Source organism: Populus euphratica, unplaced genomic scaffold, assembly GCF_000495115.2.
Source record: "Populus euphratica unplaced genomic scaffold, PopEup_1.0 scaffold1.1, whole genome shotgun sequence".
In the NCBI taxonomy this organism is placed as follows: Eukaryota; Viridiplantae; Streptophyta; class Magnoliopsida; order Malpighiales; family Salicaceae; genus Populus; species Populus euphratica.
The window spans coordinates 5,886,255-5,913,436 of NW_011499845.1; the positions used below are offsets into that span (position 1 = coordinate 5,886,255).

General features: G+C 34.8%; 1 protein-coding gene, 2 long non-coding RNA genes and 1 pseudogene across 7 annotated transcripts; 2 read left to right on the forward strand and 2 right to left on the reverse strand.

The window, feature by feature from the left end:
* LOC105124492 (uncharacterized) lies at nt 1-20,027 on the reverse strand. The gene is made up of 4 exons (XR_842055.1): nt 19,960-20,027; nt 8,933-8,939; nt 4,303-4,305; nt 1-13 (listed from the first exon to the last, which is right to left on the reverse strand). It is a non-coding gene; the product is annotated as an uncharacterized LOC105124492 (long non-coding RNA).
* Nucleotides 338-7,508, forward strand: LOC105124483 (ATP-dependent RNA helicase DHX36-like; annotated as a pseudogene).
* Nucleotides 9,180-11,605, reverse strand: LOC105124474 (uncharacterized). Of its 2 annotated transcripts, XR_842053.1 has the most exons (4): nt 11,557-11,605; nt 10,295-10,377; nt 10,077-10,180; nt 9,210-9,580 (listed from the first exon to the last, which is right to left on the reverse strand). It is a non-coding gene; the product is annotated as an uncharacterized LOC105124474 (long non-coding RNA). The 2 variants fall into 2 exon arrangements; XR_842051.1 differs by lacking the exon at nt 11,557-11,605 and having other exon boundaries at nt 9,180-9,580; nt 10,295-10,636.
* On the forward strand, nt 18,306-26,890 carry LOC105124449 (CDP-diacylglycerol--serine O-phosphatidyltransferase 1-like). 4 transcript variants are annotated; one of them, XM_011024497.1, is made up of 14 exons: nt 20,014-20,162; nt 20,258-20,366; nt 21,073-21,266; nt 22,503-22,568; nt 22,658-22,717; nt 23,019-23,109; nt 23,295-23,349; nt 23,529-23,608; nt 23,721-23,837; nt 23,972-24,056; nt 25,158-25,249; nt 25,860-26,113; nt 26,221-26,309; nt 26,451-26,887. In XM_011024497.1, the coding sequence occupies exons 3-14, from the start codon at nt 21,106-21,108 to the stop codon at nt 26,567-26,569; spliced, it is 1,269 nt and encodes a 422-aa protein (XP_011022799.1). In that variant the 5' UTR covers nt 20,014-20,162; nt 20,258-20,366; nt 21,073-21,105; the 3' UTR covers nt 26,570-26,887. The 4 variants fall into 4 exon arrangements, with proteins under 4 accessions (XP_011022775.1, XP_011022799.1, XP_011022791.1 ...); XM_011024473.1 differs by lacking the exons at nt 20,014-20,162; nt 20,258-20,366 and adding an exon at nt 18,306-18,760 and having other exon boundaries at nt 26,451-26,890; XM_011024489.1 differs by having other exon boundaries at nt 20,014-20,370.
* The last annotated feature ends 292 nt before the right edge of the window (nt 26,891-27,182 follow it).

Below are 27,182 nucleotides of genomic sequence, written 5' to 3' on the forward strand. Positions count from 1 at the left end.
AAGAATTAAATGACTTTACCAATCTAAATTAAAAAAATAATTATACTAAATTTATTTGACCCTTTTGTGTTCGTGAGCAAGTGCAAACCCCATCCAAAAATTAAAAAATCAAAACACTATTTTTTAATTTGGGATTATGCTCGATTTAATTTACTTGGCTGATCACAACTTACAGATCGCAGCCCTTTCCTGAGCAGTTGGAAGGGGAGAATTACATTTCCTTTTTAAGCAAAAATCGCTAATTAAAAAAAACGAAAGAGGAAAACAAGAAAGTGTGCAAAAAGATGGACCCACCTAAATCCACGTGTTATCTCAGGTGCTCCCGGGCGTGTGAACATAGATTCCATCGTTTGGAATTGAAAGAGCCAGTAAACTCAACTCAACCAGTTAAGCCCGCGCGGCACCAAATAAACAACCTCGGGAAATGGGAATCATCAATCAGAACATGCAAACTTTCCCCACCGAAACGACATCGTTATCTCACCTCGCATGCTTTCTTCTCCTCTTCATTCATCTCCCTTGCAAACCATAAAATTCTCACTATCTGCCTCCTCCACGGAAACGAGAGACCGGCCGCCGCCTTCCTCACACTGCGCCGTTTACGTCCCTCCACACTGCCGTCTCCGTTCCCTCGGCTCCACTCCCTGCTGTCACTCCTCCTCCACTGCTCCTTCTCCTCCAATCAACTCCAAAATGCGCTACGGTCACAGCGAGAGCATTGCTGTTTTAAGCCCTAGAAACTGTCCTCTTCAACAGCAACAGAGAAAAGGCGTCGGCGTCGCTGACAATAATAAAAACGGTAATAAGAAATTGGCACCAATGTTATCTCAAAATTAGTTTTTGTCAAGTTTTTCTTAAATTGGATGTGATTTGGGATTTCTTTTTGTAGGAAAATAAAGTTACATGTATTTTATCAAATTTATCTCAATTTAATAGCCATCATCACTAATTGTTATGCCCTGATTCCAATATATTCTCCACCTTTTCACAAATAACATCTCCTCAGCTCGAACTTGTGTCTAAATGTTTGATTCGACCAAAATACCCCTAATATCATATATATACAATTTTTAGCCATGTTTTTTTTTTAACGCTAATGGATTTGTAATTTATTCCTAAAAAAATAGGTACACTTTAGTTTTTACTAATAACCTAATTATTTTTATTTTGATGACATTTATGATTTAATTTTCCTAAAGCAAAATATTTTTCACATAAACACTAAACCAAACTTTTTTAATTTTTTTTTTTTTAACCATGTAAGAAAATTGTATGATATTTTTAAAATTATTAGTTTAGGAGTTCTTACGATAAATATAAATGAGATGTTCAAGTATTAAATATTGAATCAATTTATGAAAAAATTATAAAGACTATTAATTATATAGTTGAATGTATACGTGCAAAGCACTTGGGATGAAAACTAGTTTAGAAAAATATTCCTAATAAATATGATGTCCCAGGGATTACACTAGCAGACCCTCGTTAGACCTCTGTTCATGACACCATCACTTTTGATGTCAGAGTTAATGTTTAAAGATTTCTTTTTGTTTTTCACCTTAGATAATATTTGGCTTATTTTATTATTGCATTGCTTAATATCTCAACTTAGATAATTGCAGGTTCATTTGCATTAAATTGGGTTGTTTATGTGTTTGTCGGTGGAGAGGCTTTGTGTCCATATTGTTAACTAGAGATCATGGCGTGATAAGTGGTTAAATGTCTGGATTGCACCTTGTTAATTGTCATGTGGCAGAGCTCAACTTGGCATTTTTTTAACAATGTGGTGGACCACAGAGGAATTTTTGAAGTATCTTCCCTGGGGTTGCAAATAAGATTTGGACAATGATATCATTAGTTGCAGACCATATTTGGAGCATCCTTGTGCTTGCATATAATTTGTAAGTAACCCTACTATGGGGAAACAATTGTCCCTCAAGCCCTTACTAGTGTGTGTTCATGCAGGCTATTATTAGGTATATAATATCCTAACCCAAAACCACTTCTTACTAGTGGATACTGGTCCAGAAGTAAGACATTCTAACTCTCCTCTTCATTGAGGTTGTGAATAAGTCTGGATGATGCAAGGTAATATACGCAGAGAGTCAGAGTGCTTGCAAAGATTGTCCGTGATTCTAATGTCTATTCATAATTTGGTTAGGGACAATGCATTATTTATTATAATACAACTTAAGATGCTTAGATTTCTTTTTGAGGTTTGAAATTCTGCAATTCTTTGTGGTCTGTTTCTGATTAAATTCTGAAAATCATTGAAGTGAATTTTGTTTTCTCGTTGCCTTTAGGAATCTCCAGAAGGCAGCAAAATGCTTGAATTTTGTAAAACTCTTTCTGCCTACAAATAGAAGGATGCCATTTTGAAAGCCATTTCACAAAATCAGGGTGGTAATGCACAGGTCTTTTTTTTTTTTATTTCGTTATAAGTTGTTTGTTGGCAACTTCAAATGGAAATCTGTGGGCATTGATTAAGTTGAATGAAGGCATCTGTCTGTGTTTCTAAGCAATGAATCTATTCAGCATAATGGTCAACGAATGTATTCAGCATGATGGTCAATGAATGTATTCAGCATAATGGTTAAGAGCTCACACTTGGTTTATTATATTTTTTTGAGTTTCCTTGTCTGCCATCCATCTCTCCTAGTAATAAACCTCTTTTGAAGTTCATTGTAACAGCTGAAAATGTGAGCTGCCTCGGTTGTGGATAAAATGCTATATTGGTATACAAATATAGGCAGAAACAGCACACCAAAGTTCAAAAGTGATCATTTGACTTCTAAAACTCCGGGAAAGAGTTTGGCCACATGTCAAAAAATGAAAGTCTGTTCAAATGGCTTTTAACTTATCAATACGTGCCTATAAAAAGGTGCATTATTTGGTTGAGATGGTGCGGTATCGGGATATTTCCATTGTTATTGATCTTATTTAAACCTTTAATTTTTACCATTTCTTTCCCAAAAATATGTCTGAAGAAATGTAGTTATTTGCCAGTTGGCCTACTGGTTACTTGCCTGGGCTAGCCCACTCTATTGGCTAAAGCAGAATAGTTATTCTCTGGGCAACTTCTCGTTCAAGCCTGGGCACTCAATGGCTGAAGATAGTTTATCTATTAGAAAGAATATGAAACTATAACTTTTGTAGTTGGTTCACGGTTAATAGACAAAAAAGGGCAAAGGAACAAAATAATGGACATTATTCATGCAAGTTGTAATACATAAAAGGAAGAATCTAGAAAAAGGGATGCTGGACTATCTGCTTAAATATTTTACCGTATGACATATATTTGATCTGAGGGACGGGATGTGACTATTTCTGGATCTTGGAAGAATGCCATTTTCATGTTTGTTTGTTTAACTGATATTGCAAAATTGCCTTCAAATTCATGTTTACAAACCATGTTGGTTTTCTTTTATATTTTGTATAATGTAGTGAAGAGGAAGAGCTGGCTGTGTCCAGTCAGGAGAATGTTATCATCTCTATCCTAGATGTGTATATGATGCTTTTGCATAGTACCAATTGCCAGAAATTCTGAGAACCCCTTTGCAGTCTCTTTGTCTACAAATCAAAAGTCTAAAACCTGGAAGTATCTCTGACTTTCTATCTAGGGCTAGTCGCCTGAGTTATTAGCAGTACCCTTGATTTTGTCTCCTTTCTTTTATATTAATGTGACATGCTTGGGCTTCCTTTTTTTTTTTTCTCCATTGTGGAAATTATTGTCAACTTCACCCTTCACTCAAGCAGATTTCCCATGCCTCCTTCTTTGACCTTTTGTTTTCAATTTATGTATCATAGGTTCATAATGCAATTGAATACTTAAAAATCATTGGAGCCTTGGATCAGAATGAAAATTTGACTGTTCTAGGTAGATCTAAATTTCTCTATATTTTCTTTATCATTTTTAAGATTTGTGTAACTTATGCTATTGCAAAAAGATTTATTGATGGTAAGATTTAGTTTTATTCAATCTGACTATCTCCTGGCAGGTCGACATTTGACTATACTTCCACCGGAGCCTAAGCTTGGAAAGATGCTCATTTTAGGTGCTATTTTGAATTGTCTGGATCCAGTACTGACTGTTGTTACAGGCCTTAGTGTTAGAGATCATTTCTTGATGCCATTGGACAAGAAAGATGTAAGTTAGCTTCCAAATCATATGTTGTTTGACGAAAGTTGTATGCTGTGTGCTTTGATTAGGATAAAAGCAATTTTTTCTCCTGAAGAGTGTTATTTCAGATTTTATGGTTGGGTCTGCTATTGGATTCAATGGGCTGCACATAAATGCATTACACTCTTTTCTTAATAGCTCATGAGTTGTGATTGAGCGCGCATCTATTTCCCATAAGTTGTTTTTGTCAAGATTGCACTTAGGCTCAGGTACTAACAAATGGCATGCAAGTGGTTGTCACCATAGTGAAGTGGGAAACAAATGACACTGCTAAAATTGGAGTAACTAAACATCTGCTCAGCTACTGTCCTGATATAGATTTAGCATAGCAATGACTGGCAAGGTAGCAGTTGGATTGCCTCCACTACTAATACTGGCTGGCAACCCTGCATCTTTGATGCTTTGGTTGCCTGAAGATATCTGAAAACTCTCTGGAGCGTGGGACTTCAGCATAGTGATACTGAAGTCAGATGTGCTGCTGATTGTTTTTTATTTTTATTCTTACAATTGGACATCATTTAATGTCTGTTTTGTGCTATGCAGCCAGCAGAGGCTGCGAAATCTCATTTTTCCGGTGATTATAGTGACCAACTGGTGCTTGTCCGAGCCTATGAGGGCTGGAAAGCTGCTGCAAGAGATCTTTCTGGTTATGAGTGCTGCTGGGAAAATTCTCTCAGTACAATCTTTGAAAGCTATTGATTCTCTTCAGAAGGAGTTCTCCTTGCTCATGGATATACCAGCTTGTTGATGGCAACCCAACCACCTGCAATTCATGTAGCCATGACAAGCATCTGGTTCGAGCAGTTCTTTGCTATGGCCTCTATCCTGAAATTTGCTCCAGTATGGTGAGTCATTTAATATATTTTTGTCTTCTGTTTTTTGAACTTTCATATCATCTCCATGAATAGTGACTGTATAGGTCACAATTTTTTCTGGTTTGAAGTGGCCTACTTATTTTATCAATATGCTGTTTAGATGATGTTGTGAGGAAAGAAGGATGATTACCTTAATTTTGTGTTATTTTCACAATCATGTCTGCTGACTTAATTTCATGTGCAGCACAATGAAAAGTCATTTTCGCTGAAAACCATGGAGGATGGCCAAGTGCTTATGCACTCTGTAAGTTCCTTCTTCCTGATTGTTTCTCGTCTCTAAAGAAATGATTGCAAGGTGCTCTGTGTCTTTTTTCTCTTGTAATTGCTTCGTATTTTCTCTCTGCAGAACCCTGTTACTGCTCGAGAACAAAATAATCCTTATCCATGGCTGGTTTTCAATGAGAAGATAAAAGTCAATGCTGTTTTTCAACAGCTGTTTCTGATTCAGTGTTGCTTCTATTTGGCAGGAGCATCTCTAAAGGGGATTCTGTGAGTTTTTCTTAATCTTTTTAGAATCTCATGTTTGCTGGAGTTGCATCACTGCATGTGGTGGTTTTCATCAACTGACTGTTTATCTATGCATAATTCTCCAACAGGATGGGCACTTAAAAATGTTGGGAGGTTATCTGGAATTCTTCATGCAACCAGCTGTACCAGAAATGTATCAGAGCTTGAGGAGACAGCTTGAAGAGCTGATTCAGACCAACGTAAGCTAATGTTGGATGGAAACTCTTTCACATATTTTTACATTAATTTTGAAATGTTTTGTGCTCAGAACTGTTCTATGTTGCACATTATCATTTTATCACTGTTATCCATCCTCTCTAGTGAAAAGCAACTGTTGAAGAGTTTGAGATTGTGAGTTTCTGTTAATTTTTCATGGTGAATATGGACAGCTACTGAATCCCAGGATGGACATACACATGCATCATGAGCTTCTCTCTGCAGTGCGGTTATTAGTTTCATAGGATCAGTGTGATGGCAGATTTGTATCTGGTTGCCAAGTCTTTAAACCCTCAAAACCAACTGTTTTGGCAGCACAGCCTGCCTTAATTTTGAGGAGCAATAGCGGACCTGGAGGTGATAATTCTAAAGTCAGCTCCAGACATTGCTCACCAGGGCAGGATGTGCTGCACCATCGTACAAGACAAAGCAATCGAAGAACAACCAATTTCGAGCCACCATTGAATTCAATGGAATGCAAATTATGGGACAGCCTTGCAAAAACAGGAAGAGTGCAGAAAAAGACGCTGCAGTGGCTGATGGGTGGGACCCAGACAAGCCAAGAATACCAATCACATGTCAATGTTGCTGAAGAAGAGCAAAAAGGATCATTACTAGAAAGCATTGTGAAGCTGCCTATAGACTGCTTTTTTGGAGAGACACTAGCTGAATTGTTGGTGCCTAGCAATTCCGGAACACAAGGAAATGTAGTCTTCTTGTTATGTAGGTCCAACTACCTTTCTCCCTTCTTAAAGATGAAAAAGATGGTCGAACAACAATGTCACTATAATAAACCTAATCGTATCTTGATAAAGGGTTATGGCCATTACCTGTTGGACAGATTCTTCAGTCCACCACAGGAGCTGCATGCTAATGGTGATAACTGGTGGGTGATTTGGAATATGAAAGAACCTGCATTTAGACGTGGAGTTGAACTGAGTAGTTGACATTGAGAGGACTGGTATGGATTTCTCTACTCTATCCAGTTTATGCTTTTGCTGTTGGAGCTGCATGATTGATGATGACTGAAAGCGTGATCTGAGACTGAATACTGTTGAGTGGTCTCACTACATCACTGAAACTACACACCGACTTTAGATTGGAATCAGGGCCAACCCCTATTTCGAGTCCATTATTCATTTTGATTGATTTCTGTATAGTTAGATGAAAAAAATATTAGGATATCTGGAACATCTTGGGGGTTGCGTATACGAATGGGTCCATTTTTCATACATGGTACCAAGCAACTTTCCTTGTTATGAAAGGATCCAGTGTACAAGACCTGTTATTCTGCATGCATTATATTGTTCGTTTGCATGTTTGTTGTCTTTAAGTTGAAAGCGGAAGGATCCGAGTTTGTACTAAAGATTTGGCTTGTGTTGATAGGAATGAAGCCACCGTGTGGGGTCCTTAAAACCTCCCCACCTTACTCAAATTCTGCGCATTCGAGGAGATTTTAGGCAGTGGTTGCTTGATCAATGCTTTGTGTTCGGTTCATTTAGGTAGATTGGATTTCTTTTTTGAGAGGTTGGCTGTAGTGAAGTTCTTCCAGTCTCGGTGCCCAATTCTACACGGAAAACCGAGCAAGGGGCGAACTTGACTGTCATTATAAATCCTTTTGATGGCCATTTGACTTGACAACAGGGGATTTGAGTCTTGAGATGACAATTGGTTACACAGCTGTAATTAGATGTTTTGAGTTTCGACTTGAATGTCATTAACTTCTTTGTCATCAGTCATCTTAATTTGATCGTTAATGGGTGACCACCACAATATCTTAGGCCTCCTGTCTAGATTTTATAACGACAAGAAGGTACTGACAAGGAAATCTGAAAAAGAGATGAAGACTCATACATCATCTATTATTTTCTTTACATGTCGCTCGTCGTGGAACTCAGACTAGTGACGGACTGAGCTTGATCCAAGTCTCATTCTAACTGATCAAAACATGACTGCCTCAGCGCCTAAGCTTCAAAGCGAAGCCAGCACAGATTATTGCTAGGGAGGTCCTGTACTGGGGTCTGGCTTGCTTGTCCGTGACTATAATAAAAATATCCTACACACACACACACCCCACGGCATCTGTTGCATTTGCATGTGATATTGGAGATGAGCTGTTTACTGGGGACTCTTTGAGACCGTCGACAGATCTGTTGATTCATATAAAAACTGTATTCTTTTCCACAGGCATCACTAGAGATAAAATTAACTTTCCCAAATCTAAGCAAAAAGAAACATAAAATAAAAAAGGAATCGTTCTTGACTTTTTTCTAAAAGATAAAGGAAAATAAAAAATAAACCCGAAGCTCATCATCAACCGATTATTCTCCACCACTTGTCATGGGATCGATCTCTTGAATTGTATTATAAAATTACATGACCGTCCTCGAAGGGCGACATTGATTTTGCTGTCGGTAGAGGCCAAGGTTGATTAGGTAAAATAATTTTGAAAAGAGTGGAATCTGACAGCAAGACTACGAGACAGGTTGGGCGAGGTATGCTCTTGATGTCGAGATGCTTTTCTCATAAGAAAAATTATTTTTTTCTGTAACTTATTAAATTAAATTTTGCTGGGCATTACAGGGGGAGGAAACTGGAAGTCAGAAAGTGGAAGCAAAGAAGTGTTATTGTCTGGAATCGCATCATCCTCATAGATACTTTGTTACTACAACTTATGAGGTATTGCTAGGTTAGTGCCCCCAATGACCCGATTGAATGTGACCCTAACCATGTGATGAAGCATCCTCGTCGTTACGCTGTAACGTTGCCGGGGTGTCGGGCCATTCGAAAATTGACAAAAGTTAATTGCCCGAAGGAACTGATATCAGTGTTAGGGGGCCCTTGATGTTTTGTTCCATTTCTTAAATTGCGTGGATCGTTTTCAATGGTTGCAAGAATGAGGAGCTCCTTGGGCCACATTTTGCTAGTTTGAAATCACAATCACAATCCCATGGCATTTTAATAGGCTGAGAAAGAGTTGGGGTCATGCATGTTTTTTCGAAGCTTTTAACATACGGGGCAGGGCAAGTGGGGAAGTTTGCTGGTAGATGAAAATATCGATGGTGATAGTAAGGCCTCGTCTGTCCTCGGAAGGATGTGACGTTCTAGTTCTGGTTCCACATTGTTTAGCCCAGCTTTGTCAGGGGTGAAGAACTCTTTTCCTGTTTGTTTTGCTTTTCTGCGTAGGCGTAGTTTTTGGCGTAACATCAGAGCATTCTCTCTAGTTTTGTGTGTTCCGTGAGGTTCTTTTAAAAAATTATTGATGACTTAACAGCCACTTTTTTTAAGATACACACACACACCATACAAAATTTATGATTTTCTTTTTACAGAAATACGTGATGTTCTAATGAATCTAAATTTCAATTCGATGAACACTAATTCATCGGCACCTCTATAAATGTTATAAGCACATAATCATAAGATATTATCCTAATGATCAGTGAGATACGGTTTTTATTTGGATTAAAAGATGTTAACAAGTAAATTATTTACATGAGTCCTTCGATCCCTCATACCCAGTTTTGTGCCTTTTTTTTTTGGTAGCCTCAGAGTACCCGACCTGAAAGCTATCCTAGCTTGATCTCTACATACACCGGTATAGAGCTAGCATGGATTTTCTCTCGGCTTCACCCCTAGGAGCTTCGAACCCAATCTTGACCGTCTTGGAATCGATCTCAGCTCCATGTAACCCCAGGTGGTCTGGTTTTGGTCTTGGCTCCGCCTCCGGGTGCCTTGCATTCGGTTGGAATCCAACCTTAAAGGTCTCAGAATCAATATTCATATTACCTTGATATGACTCCTAAAAAGTCAGTTTTGAAAATCAATTTTGTTATTGAAGATAAATAAAAAAACAAAAACAAAAACAAAACAATATTGCTGTCCATTATCTGGGTTCTTTTAATATATTTTTGTTAACTAGCATCAAATGAAGATCAAATTAAACATTTAAAACTAGGTGGTGCATAAGAAGTAAATGAGAAGTAAATGTTGAACTTAACAAAAGAACATTTTTATTTTGTTGTAAAATTAAAAAGGAGAGAGCCTTTTGAAGACAATGAGAATTATTATTGTTTCTAAAAGGTGACGTTATTACAAAGGTTACTGCAATTTACTCAGTTTTTGTAATTAGCATAATGGACTTAGGACTACATAATTAGACATTCCCTTCGCTGATTTCATTCATCCCGTTTTTTAGCATAACTTTCACCTCAGATCATTCCATATAAGCTAAGTAGTTTATTAATTAAACTAGTTGCACAACACATTTATGAGTTTTGGATGAAGATTAGACAAACCTACTCACACATGGGCTACTGTAGCTATGTCAGTATTTGTAACCTGCGATCTAACTTTCGAGACAAAAGAACATAGAAGAAAATGCAACGAAGCTTTGCCGCGCCTAAGAAGGTTTCATGTAGAGGGTCATGGAAATAAAAATAATAATAATAATAAAAAAGAAACAAGAAGTAGAAGAAGAAGGATTGAAGAAGGTTCACAGTGTAGGGGAACTCACATATTAGGGACGCCACGAATCCATGGGAACAGTCATGTGCTCTTGCATGGGTTGGAGGAACCTCCTTTTTATCCCATGGTGTCCTAGAGAGTTTCTAGAAAAATACGTTTCTTTTTCATGATTCATTAAGAAAATAAAGGAAGAACTAGTTTAATGGAAATCGCTCCTCGAGCAACCGGCTCTCCATATGCGATGCCGTAAAGTATTTCTTACAGTTAATTATAACTTATTGTCCTTAGTAAAAAAATAATCAATCAATCAAAGAAGCTTTCTGTCAATCACAGACATCTCGTCTTTTAAACCTAAAATATATTCACGATTTATATAATCTCTTTAAAAATAAATAACATTATCCAGGTAAAATGGCTACATTATAGAACGTGGCACGTTGTCTTGTTAAGTCTTCAATTAGATTTTAACGGTCTAAATTCCTGAAGTTACGCTTAGGTTTTTTTATATCCTCAAATAAACATTGATGTTTAAATTAAAGTACTTCATTAAAAAACAATCAACCATTTACTTTACCAACCTGAATAATCAGGGATGCACGTAGGATTAGTTTCAAACGTCTGATTCTTTAACTTTTTATTTTTATTAATTTAATTCAAGTATAATTGATATTTCTTCAACTTATTTATTATAAACTACACCTGAGAAAAGATCGAGTGCCTGTTTAGCTTAGTGCAAGACCATGAGCAAGACTCAAGCTCCCCGGATCTATTCCGTGGGTGAACCAAGGGCTACCGCACCGCCACCAACTAGGTGGATTTTCTCTTCCTGGACTTGCTTTGTCTCTCACAGTGACATTCAAACCCTCTGAAAATGTATCAGGTCTAGCCGTCTAGGTATAGAATCAACAGTAAAAAGCTCTAGAATTATAATTGCTTGTGTAGGGTTAGATGGGAATTTACTGATATAGGTTTCTGATGCCTGGTAACATGACCAGCCTTGCCAGGCTATGGAAACGCATCTCTCTATCGAACAAGATTCTCAATTCCCGGAATATGGTTCCCTGTTTCTGGAAAGAAAAACATGATGGAAAAATATTCCTATCCATGTCAAATCCAAAGCATTGAACTTATCATGCACCTTACAAGGCGAGAGTTAGCAGCACAATCATGCATGATCTCTAGCTGTTAAAATTTCGTTTTCATGGGCAGACGTGTGGTAAATACTGCGAAATCAGCAGACGAGTCCTGGTGAGTTTTTCGATGGAGAGGGAAAATAAAAAAAGGAGGAGGATTATGTACAAGGAACCTTACCTAATTGGAGGCACGTACCAAAATTGACCTGCGGTGGAGCCCCTTTTTATAATTACAGGTCAGTTTTTGATGCACAACTCAAGATTTCATTCTCACAGCTGGATTATTCTACCAGCAATATGCTTTTTCTTCCTTCTCCTCCTTTTTTTGCCCCCAATAAGTATTATCATATATTTTCAGGGCCGGAAGCCCCACATAAAAACACCGGACAGAGCTGCACACGGGTACTGTTCTCCTGGGAAGGGAGAGGGAGGGAGGGGAGTTAATACATGACTCCGTGTGGGAGCAATAATACTTGGTGACACTAATTGTGGATGAGACTCTTGTGTTGACCAATTTTGTCTGTATGTGTGTGTCTTTAGTTTGGCATCTCTCTCGTGAGTCTTGCTGTCTCTACCATTTGGAGCGGCAGTTTGATGGCTCCATGGCCCCCTGTCTTCAAGGTTTACTTTTTTTTTTTTTTTAATTTAAAGTTCGATGGAAGTTCTTATAAAAATTTATTAGTTTCTTGGATTGTGTTAAGTCAATATAGGAGATGTGTGTTTGAAATTATTTAAACAAAGAATTTAATATTGGTTGGTGTGTAAATTTATCTAAATATACTTCTTATTGTAAAATAAAAATAATTTAATGTCTTCGTTTTAAAATAGACACTACTGGTTCGCTAAAAAGTTAGTAAAAATAATTGATGGAGTGGGATACGTTAATTAAGGGATTGTTAAGTATTATTTATGGTTTTCATTTTTCATTTTTTTAGTCTTTTTAAACATTAAAAAAAAATCTGTCTTTTTCGAATTTTTTTATTTAAAAAAACAATCCTTTTATAGCAATTTCTGAAACCGACTTTGTTGGGATTTGCGAAATCTTGCCAATTAAATTCTATTTTTTTGAAACAGAAATAAAAGGAAACAACTGTTAAGTTTTTTTTTTTATAAAAAAACAAAGACAATAACACCGAGCAACTCCTGAATTAAAATGTTTTGCTCATTATTTATTTATTTATTTATTAAAAAAGCGAACTCCGGGCTTGTTTCTAATACAGGAAGAAGACACGATAGAACTAATGAACTTAGAAATAGTTCCATCATTGATGTTTTTAATACAGGACTTGAAAGTGTTAGTTTGAGGTTTTTTTTTAATAAAAAAATAAAAACACACGCGAAGGAAATCATATTATCTTATTATTCTTTGGAAGAAAAAGAAAAAGGGTTCCCCAGCTAGCATAAATCTATTATTCTCTCCTGTCCCAAACTAACCCTTCCGAGTTGTCCCTTTTTTTAATTTAGTACAGCCAGGTCGGAGGGGCAGGCTCAGCAGTGAGAGTAGAACAGCATTTTGACCTCACTGGTACATGTTCCTATTAATGGCACCTCAGCCATTAATGAGACCCTACCACTCTCTTTTAACTCTCCCCGTCCTAAATTCTTAACTAAATAATTCATCACAGACCTTTTCTTTCTTGCTTTTGGACACAGTGCACTCTGTGTTTTTTTACGGATACCATGTAATTGTTTAAGATCTACCGTGTGGCTCTAAAAGACGGGTTTGATGGTATAAAAAAGTTCGTTTACTTTTTACTTTTTACTTCTTTAAGATTCAAATCTCAAGATCGATGTTTGTAAAAAAATAATTTAAATGTATCGGATGTTGTGTTTTAAGATTTATTAAGAAATAATCTTAATTGATATTCAAATTGATACAAGAATATAATTAACTGTAAACAAAATTCATTTATTTTTTCTTCAAATCAAATTTTTAGTGTTTTTATATTGTTTTAATGTGTTAATATCAAAAATAAATTTTTTTAAAAATAAAAAATATTTTAATATATTTTTAAATAAAAATATTTTAAAAAATAATTTTTATCACACTTCTAAATATATATTTAAAAAATAAACTGATAAGGTATTATAATTGTTGTAACGAGAGACTTTAAATACTGCATGCTAGGAAAAGAGTAAATTAGCAGTGTAAAGACTGTATTTTTTAGATTTTGCTTCGGTTAAAAGTAGATTGATTAAGACATATTTTTATATTATATCTTGTGTGATTGCATTTGGCACATCTATATTATGCTTGACCTATTCGTGATTTAATGTTGCGAGTTAGAACATGTGTTGTTTCTATTCCTAAAATTTAATGTTAAAGCAAATTTAATAAAGATTGAACATAATTTATTACACGTTATCAATTAATATTTCTACACTCAATTATATTAAATCAAATACAAATTTATAACAAATTAATATAATTTAAAAAAAATATTAATTCATAAACTTATCAACAATTCAATGAAAAATATAATATGTCATGATTCAATTATATTTATGCTCTATTGCATGAATATTTATGGGTATTTAACTATGTTATTGTTTAATTTTAATAACACATACAAAATTTCTAATCTAGCAACTTAATATAAATTAATTGAAATACATAATTAATTGATATAATTAATTCAATTTATTTTCATATTCAACTATATCTCTTCACCTAAAGATAAGTGAGTCACCTGTCACATGTAGCTTACTTCAATCACTATTAATAATTGTTTTTTGTGTAATTGGATTCATCTCGTCGATATATTTTTTATGGTATTGGTGGTATTATAATCGGAGTTTCAACATGCATATAAGACCTCTTCGTTTCTTTTTTTTCTCTTTGTATCATCTAATCTCATTATAATTATTTGTTTACTTTTGAATGACTTGCTCATATCATTATTGACAATCTTTTTTTATGTTATTAAATTCATTTCATTGATATTTTTTTAATGATATTGATAGTGTTGTAATTAAAATTTTCATATATCTTGAGATTCTTTTGTTTTTCCCTTCTCATTATAATCTTTGTCAACCCATTCAATATTTTTTTTAATTGCTGTATTTTTCTTTAGCAATGTCTTAAAATATAACGTTTTTCAATCGTGATATATACCAAACTATATTGTTTATATATATATATAAATGACTCATGTTATTTGTCCATTACTTTTCTGAATGATGTTGGTAAACCAAAATACCTTCTTTTTCTTCACATTCAAATACAACGTGCAACTCCATCGAGTGAAAGACCACTCTACTTGTACCACGAAGGCTGTTTTTTACCTAAAGAAAATGTCCATGACTTCTTTTTCTTTTTCTTTTTTTACCAAAAAAGGCTTCACGAACTTTCTTTGGATTATAAGATGAGAGAGTAGCTCGTTTTTTTGTTCAAATTCCTTGCTTGCCTCATTCACAATTTGAATCTGAAATATTCTCAAGAAAATATTATTAGAGAGTTCTTTGTATTCAGAAAGAATGATAAGCTCACACTCATATTAGACTTGAGAGTGATATTAATAGGTTGTGAGAACTTAGAGTTTAATAGATCAAAGACTCATTGTATATATAAATATATATACTTTCATTTATTTTCAATACAAGAGATTTAATTACAAATTATATGCACACAGAACAAAAAATCCATTATTTTTCTTTCAATTATATAAGCCAATTTAGTGATTTTTACATTCAATAAACTAGGTTCATGTTTGGCAAAACGTTCAAACAGAGCTCGAAAGTATTTTTATAAACGTGTCGAGGATGAACAAACACCATATTGATTTTATTTTCTTGATCTATTTTATGTGATTATGACATCTAAATATCAAAATGATCTCATTACAAACTGCTCGCTGTCGGGTTTTTTCCCCTGAAGATGCGTAGAGGATTTAAATATTTTCATGGATTGCATTGATTTTCCGACGTGAACACCCAGGATTGACTTCTATATTAATTCTAATCATTTCGTAGTTTTTTTAAAGGAGAAGTCAAGAGGACACTAACACTTCGTTACCCCATCTCTTTTATGCGGCCAAGAGCCTAGGAATTAGCATGATGACCTTGTCTGGATCACGCTCGTTTGAACAGAACATGCCCTTTCAAATGGACGGCGGAGGAAGCAAAGACTATAGTAATAACAAATCAGTGGTCAAACCGAATCCGATCCCATCATCAATGCGATTTTGGATATCATTTAAATCATAAGTTAGTACCACTGCTGCTTTTTTGTTTTTTATGCATAGATTTGGATTGTGAACTTTCTTCCCAGTCGCAGTACGTTACCCTTCTCCCCTTGAAAAGCCCTGTTGTTCTCGGCGGTAGGTTTTTTAGCAGCAGATATCACCTAAAATCCTATATACAGCATAATACAACTATACTGACTGTTAGCCATATTTTTCTTCCTTAAAAAACATCAACTTAAGGGGAAAAGGAGTTCAATTTCCTCTAACGTTAGTAGATTTTTCTTTTTTTTTAAAAAAAAAAACTGGGCATTTCATGAAGTCCTTCGTATGAAGAGGGGGGGGGGGGGAATACAATTACTCTGATATTAGTGGACTGTTTTTTATTTTTGAAAAATATAAAGATATTTAGTTATGAAATTTTCTCAACATGAAATAAAAATATATAATATTACGTGAAAATCTTGCTCTGCTAAAAAAATAATTTTAACTTTTACTTATTATTAGTTCTAATTGTAATAACTTATTTATTCAATAAAGTTGCTTTAAATATCTTTTTTAGCTTTTAGTTTGACTCAGTTTTCATAAAATATATTGAAAAGTATTTTTTTAATATTTAAGGTGAAAATCTGCTTCTCCTTGGTCATGCTAAATGAATTCTTGTTCACCTCATGTGTGTTCAAGAATAAAATACTCCTAACTACCTAAGTGATCTCATGTGTTTGTATGAAATTCTTACTCGATGATATTTAGAATATTAATTATAGATCGATAAATTTATCTTTCTCTAATTGAAAAAAAAATCTTAGCCATCCGCATTTATTTCTTTTAATTATATAGAATTAAGTTCTTGTGATTTTTTTTAAAAAAGTTTATCCAAAATTGCAAATGATATAACATATGAAATGTCAGATTTGTAGGAGATGTTTAGAAATTTTACCCACAGTAAATTTAATGTTGAGTGGACTCACGATAATCACTTATAAATGGTTATAATGTCAGGCAAATTGTGTACCAAGTGCACGGAATATTATGTGCAAACTATTACGACTATGCACACTTCCAAGACATTGCAAGGAGCTGTCCAAAAATAACAGGCAAACTCCACGTCTTCTAAGCCCTTGTCATGTTCCCTTTTCAGAACCATCATGTAATTCTCTTACAGCATGTAACATGTATCCTTTGAATTCAAGTTAAGATTTTTTTTTAATGGGATTCTATATTTTAAATTATTTTAAATATCAATAATTAAATTCTAGAATTCAATCTCTTTGAATGATATAAAAACAAATAAGACGTCAACCCATTTGATTTACTACATCAAGGAGAGGAGATTAATGTTACAACTTAGAACTAGCCTTTCCAAACTAATCATCCACCAATCTTTTTTCATTACTCTTTTCTTTGTAATATAAGAAACAAGATCAATTGAATTCAATGATATAATATTTATTTAAAACATGTAAATTTAATCTACTCTATTAATTAAAGTCAAATTATGAACTAGAATTGAGTTCATCTATAGTAAATAATTAATTCTGGAGAATTTCAGTGTAATTTATTTTTAGACGGGAATGTTTCACAAAATAATTCAGGGAGGGAATTGATTTGTATTAGTAGCTGGCGAAGTTATGATTGGAACCAATTATGGTCCAAAATATCCCTTTTTCCGAAGGCAACTTCAAAAGTAGCCATACCAACATCATCACGAAATAAAAGAGGGGGAGAAGGCATCTAAACAAGGATTATGCCTTGGGCAAGTAAAGAATATCCTAGAGGTTGCTCCACGAGAACAGCGACTTGTAATTTATTTCAGAATTCAAAACAAATTAATCAATCTCTCTTATTTCAGAAATTATAATTTAATCCTCCAACTTTAGTTGTCTAGTTGTCCATGGCTAATTCATCACTATTATTAACCTATTGTAGTAAGATTTTTTCTATCCCGCTGGTGTTTGAAGCGTTATTTAATTCTATTTTTTAAAAAAATAATTTTTTATATTTTATATTTTTAAATTGTTTTAATGTATTGATATTAAAATAAATTTTAAAAAATAAAAAATATTTTATTTTAATATATTTTGAAATAAAAAAATAACAAGAAGTGATTTTATAAAAAAATATTAAAAATAAACCAAGATCAAAAGTCAAACACAAAAAAATAGAAATAAAAGGTTAAAAATTTAAAAAAAAAAAACCTCGTTAATGAGTAGCATCTCCCGTCCTCTCAAAGAGTCTCTGAGTTCGAACCTCTATTTTAGAAAGAAGGGCATTGAGAAAAAAAAAAATTAAATTGAATGATGGCTCAGTGCTCCATGAAACCCACATAATTATTAACATAATTAAATCACTAAGGGAGGAGGCATTTAGTTTTCGAAGGTTGAGGTTTTGATATACTGCTTTATAAGAGTGCTAGGGATTAAAAGTTATAATTTTTTACGGTTTAATTATGTTTTTTTAAATATTTTTATTCAAACTATATATTTTTATAATTTTAGGGTTATTTTGATATTAAAAATAAAGTTTAAAATAATAATAATAAAAATATCATTTAAAAACCTTTTTAAATAAAAAGATAATTTAAAAACAACCCCTATAACAGTCTTTTAGGTAAAAAGTCCCCCAGCCCGGCCGTCGCCTTTATCCAAGAGAGAGAAAGCATATCTATCTAAATTAATAAAACATCTCAAAATCTATCTTTGACCATCGTACTCTCTCTCTCTCTCTCTCTCTCTCTCTCTCTCTCTCTCTCTCTCTCTCTCTCTCTCTCTCTCTCTCTCTCTCTCTCTCTAACTTTGAACAAGTAGCAGATTAGTAATCGAGTCTCTCCCATTGCCTTCGGCATCAACATCACCTCCCTCGCTCTTTTATTTATTAATACCAAAAGCCAAGCGTTTTCCCCTTGTGTTAACACCCCTTCCCTCCCCTCCACCGAGATATTATATGCCCCTCTTTATCTCATCTCTTCCGTTAACCATACCTCACGCAGATTCAGGTGTTATTTCCTGCCAGACAAAGACAGAGACCCACCCATATAGCTGTTTTTTTTTTGAATTACCAGTATTACCACTTCTTCTCCTACTCCTCCTTTCTTTGTTCTTGATTTCGATTATCTGATCGGACGGTCACGATCTTGTTTATATTCTCCTGCAAAGGCGTACGGCCGGGGATCTTTCTTTTTGTCAGCCATTATTTTCTTACGTAAGTGCACAACAACAAAAAATGAAAAGAAAAGAAAAGCCCGTTTAACCTTTTCAGACCACCTTTCTGTACATCTGTTTAATTTTCCTCTTTCTCCTTTAAACTAAATATTTACACTTTTTTTTTTTGGTGATTTCAATCTTCAATTAAATAAAAATACCAATCCCGTTTCCGAAAACAAGACCTTTGTTTTTTATTTTTCACTCTATCAATATACAATAATATTATTCGTTGTTGTCATTTCTTCTCGGTTTCTGAATCTTACATAAATATGCGTGCACGTGATTGTTTGTGCATATGTTCTTTAGAAATGGGGCGTTTCTTGTTTCTCTTTTCAAGGCTTTCTTGATTGCATGCAATGATTTAATTTTGAATTATTTGATACCTTAAGTTGTGATATAGTTCTGTATTTAATCATATCATATTTCTCTTGTGAATTTGCTTTTGCAATTTGAAGTGGCAGGTGTGTTTTATTTGTTTATTTTTGGTTTTTGTTCTAACCATTGTTGATTTTCTGTAAATTCTACAATGTCGTGTAACTGTCGACATTTCTGGGTTACTTATGAAGACATTAAAAACGTTTTTTTAAAAAAAAAAACATTTCAAAATATCTTTTTTCCCCATGAATTTTGGTTTGTTTGTAAAGATGGGGTATATCATTTTAGGGAGTAAAGATGCCTTTTATATGGTAGTTACATGACTGCTAGGTAACTAACTGCCTCATATTTCCTGTGGGGTCTTATTCTTTGTACTATTTATTTATTTATTTTAATCCCTGATTTGCATGTATTGTAAGCTTAATAGCCTTGTAATAAAAAAGAAAAAGAAAAAGGTTGTTTCTCTATGCCTTAGTTTTGACCACTTGTAGTAATCTTTTTCCAATCATTAAGGGGTTTTAATATTGTAACTCGTGTGCAAGGTTAATGTGTTCTCTTGAATGTGAGATTTAGTTCGGTTTATTCTCTTAAATTTTAATGCCTTGGATTTTGAATCCTGTAAAAGTCTAAATTCTATTCATTCATGTTTTTAGAAAATTTAATTTTTTTTATTTAATTTTTTTATATATTTTTAAATCTTTTTAATATACTAATATTAAAAATAAATTTTAAAAAATAAAACAAATATTATTTTAATATAAACACAACATCTGCAACATTTTCAAACAATAATATGGTTAAGCCGTAGCAGATTTTTGATACTGGCTATAATAGTACAGGGGCTTGGAGTTTTTTGACAAGTCTTCTACACTGTCAAATTTACCCTTGAACCATCAGGCTTCTTAAAAAAAAGGAAAAGAGATAGATGATTAAAAGAGTTAAATGGAACTCAGCTTAAAGTTTGGATCTTCTTTAAGGGTCTTGTTGACCAAAGTTTCTTTATATTTAGTCAAACAACTTAAGAGGTAGTTTTGGAATTGGATACGTTGCTATAAGATCCCTACTTCCCTGTTTAATCTTCTGGTGAATCGATTAGGTGTATAGAATATTGGTTTTTCAGATGAGAGCTTGCAAGAAATGGGTTGCGTTCTGATTTTAGAACGTCAATCAAAGACGATAATTACTTGTAGGGTAATCTGTGGGGCCATACTTTTATGCAGGATGACGTGGTTGGTATTATGCTTAATTACTTTGATTGGAATGTTTCTGAATTCTTGTACCTTATGTTTTGTAATGTTTTATGTTCCTTGTATCAATAATGTGGGTCATGAGTAGTAGTCCTATTGGAATTGAATTCAATCTTGGAAGAGAAAAACCATCATGTTTAATGTGGATTGGGGCCATGAAAATGAAAAACAGATTTTCCGTGCAAAAACTTCTTGTCTGTCTTTAGTTTTCTCATTTCATGAACTCCATTTAGGAATTTGTATTGTTTCCTGTATTGGCTCTAGTTACGGTGTCTAATCTGGACAAAATATATATCATCTTTTCAATTACAATTCCTGCATCCTTCTTGGAACTAGCTGTTTAGAGGAAATCAATCGTGACGTGTTCACAACTGTTGATCAGTGTTTGAACTCACAACAAAAGGAAGTCATATTAGCCTCTCCCTGTATTATGAAGTCTCTTACACGCATGTACTGTTGATATGAAGTGGAAGTTGTTGCTCATCTTTTGAATATGTTTTTCTTGTTTCCTTGCCGCTCTAAAATAAATAATTTACTGCCACATGCATTGGACTTGTTTTCAATCTTGCTATTTTTGTTTTCAATTGCTTGCCGTAGTTATTTTTTTATGGGTAAAGAGGGGCAAATTTGAAACCCCTCCCCCTTCATGGAACCATTTTCTGTCTCTTACTTTATCTATGATTTTCAGCGAGCAAGTTGCATCTCCTAAGCTCTGGCGATCATGGAGCTGAATGGTCTAAAGAAAGCGAGGAGAACGGACCATCTTGAACAAACAAATGGTGACCTGGCATTAACAAGTGTTGGTGCTGTAGATCCCTGGACTGCATGGGCATATAAGCCTCGAACTATTTCGTTGTTACTTATTGGTGCTTGCTTTCTAATGTGAGTGTCCTTTCAGATGGTTTTTACAATTTTATTAGTATCTGAAGTTGGTCAATCAACCTCTTTATTCTTTGGTAAATTAAAACATGGTATTGTAGATGGTTTACTGCAGATACTTGACCTCCCAAGTGTTTCTAGTGTGGCTGAATTGTTCTCTCTTTGTAATAATTTTGTTTCTCTCAAAGAGCCTGTGGGATCTGCCATCATCATGGATCTTCTATCCCCCCCCACCCCCCTGTCTGTATGGAGTGAAGCATTTGCATCTATTAGTAGTCAAAATAACAAGGAGTGAAGCATTTGCATCTATTAGTAGTCAAAATAACAAGGAGTGAAGCATTTGCATCTATTAGTAGTCAAAATAACAAGGAGTGAAGCATTTGCATCTATTAGTAGTCAAAATAACAAGGAGTGAAGCATTTGCATCTATTAGTAGTCAAAATAACAAGTTGTTTTGCAACTGTATTGGTGTATCCAATTGTTAGTCCTGGTTGAATGAGGGATGATGCACTTTGCTGTTACAGTTCCTTTCATAGGTCCGGAAAGCCACTCCAAATCCAGTTTCCCTGTTCACGTGAAATTCTTTGGCCTGTATCAAACAGAGGGCGATGCTCTTCATAATCTTAATCATAGGATTTTCTAAGTTTAACTAAAGAATGTTGTCCTTGGTTTCAGATTTCTGCTTTTTCTCAAAATTAATTTGGTTTCTTTTATATTTGGGTGTAATGTATCAAATTGCTTTTGTCAAATGATGGAGCCTTTCTAGAATCTGATTGATATTATTTTCTCTTGAAAAAAGTTCAAGCAATAAATGTCAGCATATTATGGAGCGTGTAACTTCTACTTTCACATCTTAATTTCGGACTGTCAGAGGATGCTTTCTTTCGGTTAAGCTGTGGTTGATATTGGGAATCTGTTGTTCTCTCTGTTATAAGTTTTGTCTCTTTCTCCCCTAACATCATCTGAACGCAAATGAATGAATCGATGCTCTGTGTGTATGCTTCTTATTAGTCTACCCACCGAGGGATGCTTTGTAAAGTTGTCTGCTTCAGTTATGAGTGTTTTTCTGTTTTTCATGGGATATAGGAGATTTTCCGATAACTGGTTGCTGTCTATGCAGAAGATGACCATGCATTTATTAAAAAAAGCCTAAGTCATGCATTGCTACTGTATTTCAAATAGTACTGTAATTCTTCACATACACAAGTTTTACTCATTGCCTCCGTATGTCATGACTAGATGGGCAAGTGGAGCCCTTGATCCAGAGATCAGTACATCTGGTGATGTTGTTACGTCTGTGAAAAGGTTTGTGCACGCTTGTTAATTCGGTACTTTTGCTTCGATACTATGAAATGCAAGCTTATGTTAAATGCCTCGTGTGCTATTTCTCACAGGGGTGTATGGGCAATGATTGCAGTTTTTCTTGGTTATTGCTTGCTACAGGCCCCCTCGACGTAAGTTGCAGGATTCAGCTATCATGAAATTTAGTTTTATGTTATTACTTGTTACTGAATGTTGAATTGTTAACGTATCTTATGGTTCTTTGGTCACTTGATATTTGAGAGTTTGAAGCTCTGCTTGTAAGTGTTTGATTTATTTGTTGGGCTTTAGTGCACCAACAATATCTAATTATAGATTGTTACTTTTCAGGTACTTTTAGGTTTTAATATAATTTGGCTGTTGGCATACTAATCTTTATGGATAGACTTCAAAACAGTGAGCTCTTAACACATGCAGATTTTTGTTTTCTTACAGGATTCTAATAAGGCCACATCCAGCAATCTGGCGTTTGGTTCATGGATTGGCTGTTGTTTATCTTGTTGCCCTAACATTTTTGCTTTTTCAGGTTGGTTTTCTTTTTGTGAAATTAACTTCCCTTCTTGTGCATGCTTGGATTTTGGCATGTATTTAACCAGATGTTCTTCATTTCTTATGCACCCTTCATGAACTAATTTTTTTACATACTTAATAGATTATCTGTGCGATTTAAAGTATAATTACTGATTGAAGGTTTAAATTTCTTCGTCGCAGAAGCGTGATGATGCTCGGCAATTTATGAAGTTTCTCCACCCTGACCTTGGAGTTGGTAAATGCTTCGTGACTTACCAAAACCATTGAAAGAAAATTTATTAGTTGTTGATGAATCGTTCTGTACTGCACTCGCATTACATTTGAAAGTTGTCTTACACATCTCATTCTCATGTTTGATGGGATATTGGCATCTTGTTTGACTATCTCAGTTATTGTTTGCCCTTGTTTATGCAGAACTACCTGAAAGATCATATGGTGCTGATTGCCGCTTTTATGTGCCAGAAAATCCTACAAGCAGGTTTAAGAATGTTTGGGTATGATCTCCTTTGTTAGGAACCCATGTCCCCCCTCTTTGATCTCTCTCTCTCTCTTTGTATTTACATTATCTGGATGTAACCGATTTCTGATTTCTTTAGTTCTTTCTAGGACACTCTTTTTGATGAATTTGTTCTAGCGCATATCTTTGGATGGTGGGGCAAGGCTATTTTAATCCGTAATCAGCCACTTCTGTGGGTATTGTCAATTGGATTTGAGCTGATGGAGGTTAGTATCTAGCTCATACCAACATTTTCTTTTTTTGGCCTTTGTTGTTTTCAGCTTCTTAGTCCCTGAAATGTTTCCTCAACTATATGTTCAATCTGCTCTGCTTCCCACTAATTCATTACTGGTATTTTCAGTTTACCTTCCGTCACATGCTACCAAACTTCAATGAGTGCTGGTGGGACAGTATCGTTCTCGATATTTTGATATGCAATTGGTTTGGTGAGAATTCTTGATCTGCTGCTCCTTTTCTTCTTATTTGCTTTGTCAAGCTGTACCATTTTAAACTGTCATTTTGTTGAAATGCTAATTGTTTGTGGCTATAAAGTCTGGTGATAGGAGGTTTCAGGTGTTTGAAGAAGTTTTGATGAGGTTTGTTTTGATTGGAGAGGAATTCTAGATTACTGAAGTGACTAAAATTTGGACTTCCACTTGGAAGTCACGCATCCAAATCTTGGGAGGGGTGATATGGGAATCTAAGGATTTGAGGAGGGTTACGCCTCCATTGTTTAGCCTAAGGTTAGTTGACCCCTGAATGAACCAAAAGAAAAAACATTAATATCTGTCAAATGGAATGGTAGTTTGCTTGGTGGTGACCCAAATTTGTCTTTGCAAAATATTTAACCTTCGTTTAAATATCTCACTGGTTGAGAATTGACAAGAGGTCAGGTGGGGTTGAAGTCCTTTTCTTGGCTTGCATGTCCTTATGCAGCATATGACCATTTAGATGCACGGGTTGGAAACCATCAACCTTGACCTGACCCCTGTCATAACATGTCAAATCCACATCCACTCTTCATAACTGGAGCACTGTGTCAGGCTATTTAATTATTAATTTTTTTCTTCTGGGATTGTTGTTAATCATGGTATCTTGATAGCACAATCTATTCAGGAAAATTTTAGATACGATCAGTCAGGTGCACATGGAGCCCGAATAAGCTAGGTCGTTGAGCAGTTCAATGACGCAGTTCTAACTTTACCAGTTAATATAAATGACTAAAAAACTCGATTTTATCTGCAAAATACTTCTTGATTGAATGGCTTGGTTGAAATTTCTAATAACTTTAGTTGAGGATATATTGAAGTAGCTTGATAGATGCTCTATAAGGTTAGGCATCAACTCGCTCATCTCCTATGAAACATGATTGTATGGCGGTTGCTTCCATTTGTGTAACTGAAGGACCATATAATTGATTTAGAATACATTCAGAATATTGATGGAGTAGTGGTGATATTTTCTGCCTTCCAAATTAAAACTAATATCAAGGTTGACTCTAATTTTTTCATTGTAGCTTATTGTGGATTTTTTGGGTTGTTTTGTAGGCATTTGGGCCGGAATGCATACAGTCAGGTATTTTGATGGAAAAACATACGAGTGGGTTGGTATAAGTCGCCAACCTAATATTATAGGCAAGGTATGTTTTGAAATTTCATTATTCTGTTGTCCCTTTTCTGGTTCAGTGTCATCTATAAGCACACTTCTACTTGCTAGGTAGTAGCACTATGGCAATATCAGGCATGCTATTTGGGTTAAGAACAATTTATCTGTCATTGAAACTACTTCACAATGTTTATATATGCTGGTGTCATGCAATGTTTTAGAGACAACATTGGAAATGTTACTCATGGTTCGCCAAAATTGCCATCCTTTTGAGGATAGAAAAGTAGATCAATGAAAATTATTATGAGAAACATTTGTAACCTTGCACTGGAAGAAAAAACTCTTTTACGTGACTGTATCATCCTTAATCTGTCTGAAGAAGATTTGTTGTCACCTTTTATTTTATTTTATCAGTGAACTATTGACTTAACAACCATGTTCAATTGTGTCTGTTTTTGACATTTTTATTTCCCTATACAAACCAGAATTTCAAACACCCTCGCAATTTGGCCATCCTCACTGTTTCTCACTAACGCTCTTTGCTTCCTTATTTCTTACTGTGACGTCTGCTTGATCTGAGTTCAAATAATTACATGCTTTGAAGATATTTTGTAACCATGCAACCGTGATTACTTGTTTATCAGGTCAAACGAACATTGGGACAATTTACACCAGCACACTGGGACAAAGATGAATGGCATCCCTTGCTGGGTCCATGGCGATTTATCCAAGTTCTTAGTCTCTGTATTGTCTTCCTGACTGTAGAGCTCAACACATTCTTTTTGAAGTTTTGTCTATGGGTTCCTCCTAGGAACCCTGTAATAGTGTACAGGTTGATCTTGTGGTGGCTAATTGCTATACCAACAACACGTGAATACAATTCATATCTCCAAGACCGGTACTCTCTTCCCCCCACCCAATGTTGTTCTGCTGGTTCTATGGAGGGTTGTCGATGGCTAAATTACTTTTATGCTTGTCCTTGTTGAATCTATGTCAATTCATCAGAAAACCCGTGAAAAAGGTTGGGGCTTTTTGCTGGCTTTCCCTTGCTATTTGCATCGTGGAACTTCTCATTTGCATCAAGTTTGGACATGGTATGTTCTCTATGCATATCTTGTTATCTCTATGTTTCCACTTAGCTAAATTATGCAGTATTGGTGAAACATCCAAAATGAATTGATTTTCTTTTAAGCTTGGTCCTGCTGCAATTACTTATTGTTTTTTATTTCGGCCAGGTCTTTATCCTAAACCCATGCCTGTGTGGTTGGTCATCTTCTGGACATCTGTTGGAGTTGGCCTTGTAATATTCCTGATTATGTGGTCATGGAAAAGTTTGGGAAGAAAGAGACGATGAATTTGCTAGCATGGTACACTATTCTTTTATTCCTTCATGTTCTTATTGGTATATCCATCTTGTGAATACCCTATCACTTCATGGAATTGTAAATGCTTATTGTCTTAGGTTAGTGGATCTCAGTTCTCAGTAGAATATTCAATTATTTTATGATAGGTAGTTGGAAAATGCTTATAATGGTAGGCTCATGAGTTTCTAATTGCAGTAAATACCAAATTGGCAAAACTTTTCCTGCTTATCTGAGATTTGAGCAAATTTTTAACAGCTAAGTTCTCCATGTACTCCGCAATTTTCATTATGCAATGCAATGGTTGATGCCAATGGGGGCATTTGATCAGAATGTTTAAAGTAAACAACGTATTTTGCATCGGATCTATAGCATGCATTTACATTGAACTGTGATTCAACTGAAATATTAGCAGATATTTCGCTGTTTCTGTGTTTTAAGGGATTATTGTGGTTTGTTGTTGTGTAGTTCGTTTGCCACAGGTGGGCTGGCAATGAGTCGGTTTCCTTACGATTTATGTCCACACCTGTTGACTGTAATGAAGCCTATGATGTAAATAATGGGAGCTTAATCAATTGAAGATGGAACAATTTTTCCTGTTCATTT